At 42.9% G+C, this 10,852-nt stretch overlaps 2 protein-coding genes across 2 annotated transcripts; both read right to left on the minus strand.

Annotated features, from left to right (window-relative positions):
* Positions 1–314: 314 nt before the first annotated feature.
* EMWEY_00017560 (glycyl-tRNA synthetase, putative) lies at positions 315–2,838 on the minus strand (the record flags this gene model as incomplete). The annotated part of the gene is made up of 3 exons (XM_013477564.1): positions 315–1,228; positions 1,886–2,002; positions 2,415–2,838. 3 exons carry the CDS (start codon positions 2,836–2,838, stop codon positions 315–317), a joined length of 1,455 nt encoding a protein of 484 aa, XP_013333018.1.
* A 2,978-nt stretch (positions 2,839–5,816) lies between these two features.
* Positions 5,817–10,412, minus strand: EMWEY_00017570 (hypothetical protein, conserved; the record flags this gene model as incomplete). Its single annotated transcript, XM_013477565.1, has 12 exons — positions 5,817–5,876; positions 6,193–6,242; positions 6,381–6,437; positions 6,558–6,630; positions 7,460–7,577; positions 7,773–7,821; positions 7,930–8,011; positions 8,552–8,675; positions 8,899–9,053; positions 9,499–9,684; positions 9,843–10,186; positions 10,367–10,412. The coding sequence occupies 12 exons, from the start codon at positions 10,410–10,412 to the stop codon at positions 5,817–5,819; spliced, it is 1,344 nt and encodes a 447-aa protein (XP_013333019.1).
* Between the last annotated feature and the right edge of the window lie 440 nt (positions 10,413–10,852).

Genomic DNA, 10,852 nt, shown 5'->3' on the forward strand with positions numbered 1-10,852 from the left:
CTTTTATATATTCTTCTCTTATAGGGGGAGACAAACGCTCATAAGCAACTAATGGCACTTTTGTTGCCTCTGAATGTCTTGTTAGGTCATATGCTGCAGCATAACATTATATACATATTTATTTATTTATTTATTTTATTTATTTATTTATTTATTTATTTATTTATATTGAGGTATATTATTACGGTTTATAAGGGTTTATTAGTGTTTATTAGTGTTTATAAAGGGTTTATGAGGGTTTATAAGAGTTTAGGGTTTATGAGGGTTTAGGGTTTAGGGTTTAGGGTTTATGAGGGTTTAGGGTTTATGAGGGTTTAGGGTTTATGAGGTATACCAGCTCGATCAGCATGTCCAGCAACTTCGATCCAACCATAAGAAGTAAATACTTCTGCATCCCAACAATCAGCAGCATAATGTGCCATTTCTGATGGTAAATGTTGCCTAAATCTAATATATTTACTAGGTATATTAAGAGAAATAAGGAAAGAATAAGTCTTATATAAATAATATGCTAATGTCTCGTTATCTATTATACCATCATTTACTGCATCCTCTAATCGTCTTAAATACCAACGAGGACCATTTCCAAATCCGCATACAATACTCGATCCCGATCCCGATCCCGACCCCGACCCCACACTCGATCCCGATCCCGATCCCGACCCCGACACCACACTCGATCCCGATCCCGATCCCGATCCCAAATTTTCGGATGCCGATCCCGATCCCACACTGGATCCTGCTCCTCCTAATTGATCTTTAGCACTAAATAATGGTAAATAATAATGTTTAATAGAATTAAATTTATAATATTTTTTTTTTCCTTGTTGGCTACAAAAATGTTCAATTTCTGCCATAAAAAATTCTCTTGTTCTTAATAAATAATTTCTTGGGGATATTTCGTTCCTGAATCCAATTCCTATTTGTGCACAAGCAAATGGTATTTTTCCTCCAACATAATCAAATAAACGACGAAAATTTACAAATATACCTTGAGCTGTCTCAGGACGTAAATGTCCTAATCCTTCCTGCTGCTGCTGCTGCTGCTGTACTTGCTGCTGCTGCTGCTGCTGCTGCTGTTTTTTTGATTGTTTCTCTTTTTTGCATGAAGCTGACGATTCTTCATCACGCTTCTCAATCGTTTCTTTTTCTGTACCATTACTATTGTTGCTGCTGCTGCTACCTGCTGCTGCTGCTGCTGTTGCTGCTACTCCTTCCTGTTTAGGACCTAATTTTAAAGAAAACATTAAATTAAATGGAAAAGGAGAAGAAATTGGATTACCGCTTGGGGATAAGACAGAAAAACGTTTAAATAATTCATCTAATTGTTCAGGTGTATAGGCATCTGCCTGATTAGCTATATATTGTAATTCATTTATTTTTTCCTCTTTTTCTTCCTCTTTTATTAATTTATTCTCCTTTACCTTCTCTATTTCTTTCTCTATTATTTCCTCTAAATATTTATCCGCACGTAAACATTCTCCTGTTATTATATCTTTTACCATTAAATCCGTAAAACGATCTACATGCCCTATAAATAAATAAATAAATAAATAAATAAATAAATAAATAAATAAATAAATAAATAAATAAATAAATAAAATAAATAATATAAATAAATAAAACAAATAAATAAAACAAATAGAATAAATGGATAAATAATATATATTTATTTATATAATTTATTTAATTTAATTAATAATAAACAAAGAAAAAATAAATAAAGAAGGAAATAAATAAAAGAACAACAACCAACAAATAAACCTACCAAGTATAACCATTTAAAAGAAAGAGAATAAAGAATAAAGGAAGAAAAAATAAAAAAGAATAAAAAATAAAATAAAATAAATAAAATAAATAAATAAATAAATAAATAATAAATTACCTGAAGATTTAAGTACTGCATGGGGAGTCAAACAAGTTGAAGAAATCTCAAGAATTTCTTCTTCTATAATAAATTTATTTCGCCAAAAATTCTCAACTTGATTTTTTAGTGCACACCCTGTATACAAACCCTAAACCCTAAACCCTAAACCCTAAACCCTAAACCCTAAACCCTAGAAAAATAGAGAACCTTAATAAACCCTTGAAATATATAGACCCTAGAGACATAGAAGGATAAAGGTGCTGGGGGGAAAAAAAACAAATGTTTTATATAAATAATACAGAAATACTTATATACACCAGAAAGTGGATAGCATAAACCCTAAACCCTAAACCCTTAAGTATATATTTTGTTCTATCGATGTAATTTGTATGTGTTAAGGGTTTATTGTTTTTTTCCTCATTAGTCTGTATATTAGGGTTTAGTTCTTTTATATATGAATTAAAATTTACTAAGGTCTAAAAAAATTAGGGTTTACAAAATTAGGGTTTACAAAATTAGGGTTTAGGGTTTAGGGTTTAGGGTTTACCAGGGGGCCCGAAATCAAATAGACCACCAGATCCTCCATAAATCTCGAAGGAAGGGACGACGTAGAATTTTCTTTTGATTATATTTTCGAATTGTTGTTTATATTTAAGGAAATGGGGTAAATCGTCTTCTTCTTCCTGCTGCTGCTGCTGCTGCAGTTGCTGCTGCTGCTGCAGTTGCTGCTCTAATTGCTGTACACGATCACGTGCTGCTGTTAATGATGCAGTTGCTGCAGCAATAGCAGCAGAATTACTCCCTTGCTGCTTACGTAATTGACGTGCTTCTTCTTGTAGTCTTGCTACCTCACCTTGCTGCTGCTGCAGTTGCTGCTGTAAAGCAGCAATGTCCTGCTGCTGCTGCTGCTGCTGTTGTTGCTGCTGTTGCTGCGGCTCATGTTGAGCCTCACTCGCAGAACTCGCCGTCATCTCCAAACTTCTTCTACTCCCGTTGCTTCTGCTGCTGCTCTTGCTGCTGTTCTTGCTGCTGCTGCTGCTGCTAAACAGACAGACACTATAAGAATTAAATGTCTTATTAATTGAGTAATTAAATAATTCTTGACAACAAACAAATCGCGAAAAGAAAGGACTAAGGCAACGGCGGCGAGCAGGACTAAGAAGGATCCCAACCCCCAGCATCCAACGAGCTAGGGTTTAGGGTTTAGGGTTTAGGGTTGGGGGTTTAGGGTTTAGGGTTTAGGGTTTAAATTTAATTCTTTTTAACAAAAAGAAATATACACTACTACTGCAACAACGGCTACGAGACAGTCACAAGTTAAATCGTGGGGCGCTCGGCTCTGCGGGGCTTCCAAACCCTAAACCCTAAACCCTAAACCCTAATAATAAGAAACCCTAAACCCTAATAAACCATAAAGAGAAAACCCTAAAAAATAGACAATAAAGAGTAAATTAAACAGTTTAATTCCTCCTTTTATATTTTATTTGTCTTTGTCTTGTTTATAGGAGATTGACTCGTCCTTATACCCTGTAAACCCTAAACCCTAAACCCTAATAAACCCTCAACCATATAAAAACGCATGCGCTGCACGCGAATTGTTTTCTTGATTCTTATTTAAATTAATTCTTTTCTTTTTATTTAAATAAATAAATATAAATAATATTAAATACTATTTATATTCTATTTAATCCCTATTTATGCTGTATATATGCACCATAGACATTATACACCTACAGCAACACAGCGCCTACAGCAACAGCTAAACCCTAAACCCTAATAAACCCTAAACCCTAGTAATCCCTAAAACCCTAAACCCTAAACCCTAATTGCTGAGTCTTTAATCCTCATATATGCTCTTCTGCTGCATAGATATACCTCTTTTGTAGACAACTTAGCGTGTGTCGTACATCTTGAGGGTTTAGGGTTTAGGGTTTAGGGTTTGCAATGCAGCAGCAGCAGAGGTAATAGAGCGGCTCTTCCGCCTGCAGGGCCTTTGATGCACCCAAGCGCCCCTGCCAATGCAGCAGCACCAGCAGCAGCACTTCTTACAGCAGCAGCAACAGCTACTGCAGCAGCAGCAGCAGCAATTCCCTGAGCAGCAGCAGCGACAGTTGCTGCAGCAGCAGCAACAGCTCCAGCAGCAGCAGCAGCAACTGCTACTGCAGCGCCGTTTTCTCTATCCGAATTCTCCCCAATCTCTTAACCTTCCTCAGCAGCAGCAGCAACAACTGCAGCAGCAGCAGCAGCAGCACCTACAGCAGCAGCAGCACCAACAGCAGCAGCTCCTATCGGAGCAACTAGAAGACCCACAGCAGCATTTCCTTGGTCATGATCTATACCAGCAGCAGCAGCACCTACAACAACAACAGCAGCAGCAGCAGCATGAACTGCAGCAGCAACAGCAGCAGCAACAGCAGCAGCAGCAGCAGCAGCAGCAGCAAAGATTAACCTTATTAGAGGCCCGTATATTAGATTCACGTTTACGTTTGCTGCTGCATGCAGGAGGATTTAATTTTACTAAGGAAGAAGAAAAAGAAATAATAAATAATATTAATTGCTGCTTCTTTCTTTCCTGCTGCTGCGGTGTTGCTGCTGCTGCTGCTGCTAGAAGAATTACTGCTGTTAGGGTTAGTTACTACCTGCTGCCGCTGCTGCTGCTCCTGCTGTTGTTGTACCTGCTGCTGTTGCTGCTGCTCATGATGGTTTTGGTGGTGCTGCTGGCGCTGGCATTGTCTTGCATCTGCTGCTGCGATTGCTGCTGCTGCTGTTATTATCTCTGCTGCTGCTGCTGCTGCTGCTGCTGGATTCGTAGCAGGAGCTGCTAAATATGCATTGAATATTCGTGCTGCTGCTGTTGCTGCTTCTGCTGCAGAGTACTCAGGTATCTTGTTTTTTTGCTGGTGCCGTTGGCTGCTGCAGTTTGCTGCTGCCGCTGCAGCAGCAGCAGCAATGGCGACGTTTGCTGCAGACACCCCACAGCCAAGCAGGAGCAGCAGCAAGGCAGCTGCTGCAGCAGATGCGAGCAGCACAGATACCTATTAAGGAAACACCAAACCCTCCTCTTCCCTCTGCTCCTCTTGCTGCTGTTGCTGCTCAACATATGCTGCAGCAGCAGCAGCATATGCAGCAGCAGCAGCAACGGCAGCAAGCTGCTGCTGCTGTAAACGGAGGTCTATTGGGAGCTACAATGTGGTCAACACGATGGGGAGGAATTCTTCGTAAGTGCTGCTGCTGCTGCTGCTGCTACTGCTGCTGCTGCTGCTGCTGCTGCTGCTGCTGCATGAATTGCTATTGGTGTTGCTGCTGTGTGCATTGCTGCTGTTGCTGCATGCATTGTTGCTGCTGTTGCTGCTGCTGTGCTGCATGCAGCCTATCGTTCTTGGGATGACGTTTTCTCAGAGGCGTTTCTGCCGCAGCAGCAGCAGCAACAGCAGCAGCTGCTGCAGCAACGGCAGCAGCAGCAACAGCAGCCAGAGCTTTGATTTTAGGGCTGCAGCAGCAATGCTGCTGGAGCAACACCATAAACCCCCTTATTTATGCCACTGCAGGCATAAAGAAGAGGGGTTAGGGTTTATTAGGGTTTAGGGTTTACGAGGGTTTAGGGTTTACGAGGGTTTAGGGTTTGCGAAAAAAATACATTTTTAGTGCTATGTGCCTCCGGAGCATCAAAACAAATATAGCTGCTGCTGCTGCTGCTGATTTAGCAGCAGCAGCAGCAGCAGCGGGGCAGATTTTTGAATGCTTGCTGCAGTACCAACTGCAGCAGCAACTGCAGCTGCAGCAGCAACTGCAGCTGCAGCAGCAGGGGCAGATATTTCAATTCTTGCTGCAGTAGCAACTGCAGCAGCAGCAACTTGCAGCAGCAGCTGCTGCAGCAGCTGCTGCAGCAGCTGCAGCAGCAGCAGCAGCAGCACTGTAATTTGTTGCGCTGCTGCATCTCTGCTATTTTCTATTGAAAGCAAAATGCTAAGAGTGGCTCTAAGAGCTTCCTTGATAGATTTGAGTTAACCTGCAAACCCTAAACCCTAAACCCTAAACCCTAAACCCTAATTTCCCTCCCAACCCTAAACCCTGCATATTCTCTGTCTAAACCCTTAAAACGCTAAACCCTAAACACAGTGCTTACTAAACCCTAAACCCTCGATTACAGTGATGATGTCGCCAATCACTATAACTGCAGCAGCAGAAACCCTCGTAAACCCTAAACCCTAAACCCCCATTACCTGGGGAAAACAGAAGGCTCGTATTTGTTTATTGTCATCAATTAATTCGTAGGGTTTAGGGTTTAGGGTTTCTTGAGAAGAAAGACGAGGAGGACCTCTAACCTCTTCTCCTTCTTGTATGTTGTTACATCTTGTTATAAACCCTCGTGCCGCTGCAGCACACAAAACCCTAAACCCTAAACCCTAAACCCTCCATGGCTGCCTGCATAGCTAGGCATACGCCAAAGGAGGAGAGAGAAGAACAAGAAATAACATAAACTATATACGAGGGTTTAGGGTTTAGGGATTACCTTCAAGTCTTTCGTCTTCTGATGCCACAGCGAGGATCGCCAGCTGTCGCTCCATCTCTGCAAACCCCAAACCCTAAACCCTAAACCCTAGACTGTAAACCCTAATTTATTGGCTATGCTAGTCTCTCTGTTCAAATCTCTCCTAAACCCTAAACCCTCGCTAAACCCTCAACTTACGTTGATTATTTTCTTTTTTAGGGTTTAGCGACAACAGCACATACAGCTGCAAACCCGACGCTGCTGCGTCTGCCTGCTCATAACCCCAGCAGCAGCAGCAGCAGCAGCAGCAGCAGCAATGAATGCAGCAGCAGCAGCAGTAGGAGTACGAGCGCATGCAACTAACTGTATGCAATGGATCGGAACAATTTGTGCTGCTATCACTAAACCCGATGCGTATAAATCTAGGGTTTAGCGAGGGTTTAGGGTTTATCGAGGGTTTAGGGTTTAGCTAGGGTTTAGGGTTTAGGGTTTACATACAACAAATGAATAAATGGCGTTTTTTGTTTTTTCTTGAGAAAAAAGAATTTGCAAAGAAATCGTCAATGAAGAAAATCCGACCTACAAAAGGACAAACCCTAAAAAAAAAAATTAGGGTTTAGGGTTTAGGGTTTAGGGTTTACGGGTTAGTAAATTAAATGTTTAAAATAATAAATATATCAAGAAATAAAATAAAACAAAACAATAACTAAGAAATAAACAAATAAAAAATATATAAATGTATACATAATAAATAAATAAATAAAATAAATAAATAAATAAAAACAAATAAATAAATAAAAATAAAATAAATAAATAAGTAACTTACTGAACACTTTGGGTAGGAGAAGGATTTAAAATCACTCCGCAGCAATGCCGGCACACCCTGAAAGAAAATAAGGGTTTAGGGTTTAGGGTTTAGGGTTTGTAGTTAATTAGGGTTTAGGGTTTAGAGGTTAGGGGTTGGGTTCTAGGGTTTACAGCAAAGGTTTCCAAGTCTACAGTACATAGGCATTCAAGTCGAGGGTTTACAAGGATTAGGGTTTGGGGTTTTTAGGGTTTAGGGTTTAGCTAGGGTTTAGGGTTTAGGGTTTAGGGTTTACGAGGGCGAGTTGTTTCTGTATATCAAATCTAAGGATTTCAAACCCTCGTCTAACAATCGCTAAACCCTCATAACTCCATCCTAATATATTCAATAACCAATCCATTGCTCCTTTATCCCTGCCAGCAAACGCTAAACCCTAAACCCTAAACCCTAAACCCTAAACCCTAAACCCTAGAGTTGGGGGCAAGAGGCCATCAAATAAACCGTAAAAATGCTTAAGAAGAGTGGAGGAAAGGGGACCGATTGAAGCAGAAGGGTTTAGGGTTTAGGGTTTAGGGTTTAGGGTTTAGGGTTTAGGGTTTAGGGTTTACACTTCGTTCCATCGAACCCCTCGTAGCTCGGGTTTACACGCCACGGTGTCTGTACAGAGCAGCAGAGGCAGCAGCAAACATCTAGCTAGCTAGCTAGCTGTTTTATTTGTATATATATTATTAGGGTTTAGGGTTTAGGGTTTAGCGTTTAGCCTACCTGTTATAATAGCCCCTATAAGAAGGGCCGCGAGGTCGCGAGGGGGAGGCGGCAAACCCCCAAGACGTTGTACAGCCCTTAGCTGCAAATACAAACCCTAAACCCTAAACCCTAAACCCTCAAGAACTAGAGCCCCCGTCAAAACCCTAGAAAAATGCAGACAAGGGTTTGGCTTAAAGAGGGAAGTATGTCCTAGCCAAATGTATTTAGGGTTTAGGGTTTAGGGTTTACGGCTAATACAACAAGAGAGGCACAGGAGCCAACACGAAGATCAGTCAAATTAGGGTTTAGGGTTTAGGGTTTACGGCTAATGCAACAAGAGAGGCACAGGAGCCAACACGAGGACCAGTCAACTTAGGGTTTAGGGTTTAGGGTTTAGGGTTTACAGCTAATGCAACAAGAGAGGCACAGGAGCCAACACGAGGACCAGTCAAATTAGGGTTTAGGGTTTAGGGTTTAGGGTTTACAGCTAATGCAACAAGAGAGGCACAGGAGCCAACACGAGGACCAGTCAAATTAGGGTTTAGGGTTTAGGGTTTAGGGTTTACGGCTAATGCAACAAGAGAGGCACAGGAGCCAACACGAAGATCAGTCAAATTAGGGTTTAGGGTTTAGGGTTTACGGCTAATGCAACAAGAGAGGCACAGGAGCCAACACGAGGACCAGTAATATATTTGCATGCATTTGTTGTTAATTGTTGTTTATCTTCATGATGATCTAAGCAACTTATTACTTTCTCCTGCCACCTGCAAAACACTAAACCCTAAACCCTAAACCCTAAACCCTAAACCCTAAACCCTTAACCCTAAACCCTAGACCTTAGACCCTAAACCCTAAATTGTCAGTCAGCAAATTGAGGGGTGACGGATATATATATTATATATCTATTATATACATAAGCAGCAGCAGCAGCAGCAACAGCAGCAGCAGCAACAACAGCAGCAGCAACAGCAGCAGCAGCAGCCTTACAGCCTCCTATCTCCCTCCAAGTTGTTGTGGTCAACCAAACAAAAACAAACACATCCCTTCTTACTCCCCCCCTGCTGCTGCTGCTGCTGCTGCTGCAGTTGCTGCTGCTGCTGCAGTTGCTGTTGCTGCTGCAGTTGCTGCTGCTGCTGCAGCACCTGCGCCCACACAACACTCCTATATAGCTACAGCTAGCTACAGCTAGCTGCAGCTAGCTGCATGCAAGAGGCAGCACTATAAAGAAGCCAACAACATCTATCCTGCTGCTATTGCTGCTGCTGCTGTTGCTGCTGCTGCTGCAGCTGCTGCTGCTGTTGCTGCTGCTGCTGCTGCTGACCTGCTGCGGCATTTGTTGAGGTAAGAAGAGAAGACAAGAGGTCGATGATTCGCCCAAGCAGCAGGAAGTCCACCAATCCACCTTCGTAGCAGCAGCAGCAGCAGCAGCAGCAGCAGCAGCAGCAGCAGCAGCAGCAGCAGTAGCACATCAGTACCATGTGCAGCAACAAGAGTGGAGAAGCAGCAGCAACAACAACAGAAACAGCAGCAGCAACAGGAGCAGCAGCAGCAGCAGCAACAGCAGCAAATAAACTGCAGCATGCTTACTTGCAGCTTGCTGCGGAAATCCTCAGGGGAACAATCAACAAAGGGTAAGAAGGCAGGAAGACAAACCCGCTGCTGCTGCTGCTGCTGCTGCTGCTGCTGCTGTTGCTGCTGTTGCTGCTGCTGTTGCTGCAGCAGGCGGCATGTCTCCATACAGAAGGCGTAGCCAATAGCAGCTACAGTAGAATCCTGTAACACAGACAAACCCTAAACCCTAAACCCTAAACCCTAAACCCTAAAGTTGGTATTATAGGATGAAGATGATGGCAGCAGATGCTGCCGAGTGTACAATTAGGGTTTAGGGTTTAGCATTAGGGTTTAGGGTTTAGGGTTTAGGGTTTACTAACCAGATCTGTGCTGCTGTTTCCCACAACAAATGCAATATTACCAACATCCTCCTCTTTTGGCTGTGCTGCTGCTGCTGCTGCTGCTGCTGCTGCTGTGTCTGCTGCAGCAGCAGCAGCAGCAGCAAGCTGCAGACGCTGCGAACAGCTGACGAGGAATGCAGCAGCAGAAGGAGAAGGCCATGCTGCAGCAGCATTTTTGTCTGCTGCTGCATTTGCTGCTGCTGCTGCTGCTAATGCTGCTGCTGCTTCCACGGCATTATCATCATCTGCTGCTACTGCAGCATCCGGCGCAGCAGCAGCAGCAGCAGCAGCTTCTTGCTGCAGTACTAATTCTTCTTCTCTTTCTGCAACAGCAACACAGACAAACGCATGCAATTTTTTTGTGCTGCTGTTGCTGTTGCTGCTGCTGCTGCTTGTGTTGTAGTTTATGTTATTGCTGCAGCTGCAGTCGCTGCTAGCAGGACTGCTGCTGCTGCTGCTGCTGCTGCTGCTGTTGCTGCTTCTGCTGTTGGGTAGACCCGTACCGAGGAGAAGGTGGGCTTTCTCAACAGCTGCCTGCAGCAGACTCATTGCTGCTGCTGTTGCTGTTGCTGCTGCTGTTGCTGCTGCAGTTGCTGCTGCAGTTGCTGTTGACCGCAGCAGTAATTTGTGGCGTCTTCCACCGCGTTTGCTGCTGCTGCTGCAGTTTTTGTTGCTGCTGTTGCTGCTGCTGCAGTTGTTGCTGCTGTTGCTGCTGCAGCTGCTGCTGTTGCGGATGTTGCCAATGGCTCGTTATTGCATACAAGGGTTTAGGGTTTAGGGTTTAGGGTTTAGTGTCGAGGCTGAGGGTTTACGATGTCCGATGTACGATTTACCGGTTGTAGATTAAGGGTTTAGGGTTTAGGGTTTAGGGTTTAGGGTTTAGGGTTTATAATAATCCCTATCCTTCTTTTTCTTTGTGTCTTTGAGCTGCCTATACACCCGAGTGTGTGTCATTAATAAAAAGAAAAAAAAAAAAAAAAATAATTTAT

The sequence above is a fragment of the Eimeria maxima genome, genomic scaffold (assembly GCF_000499605.1).
Source record: "Eimeria maxima Weybridge genomic scaffold, Emw_scaff146, whole genome shotgun sequence".
Classification (NCBI taxonomy): Eukaryota; Apicomplexa; class Conoidasida; order Eucoccidiorida; family Eimeriidae; genus Eimeria; species Eimeria maxima.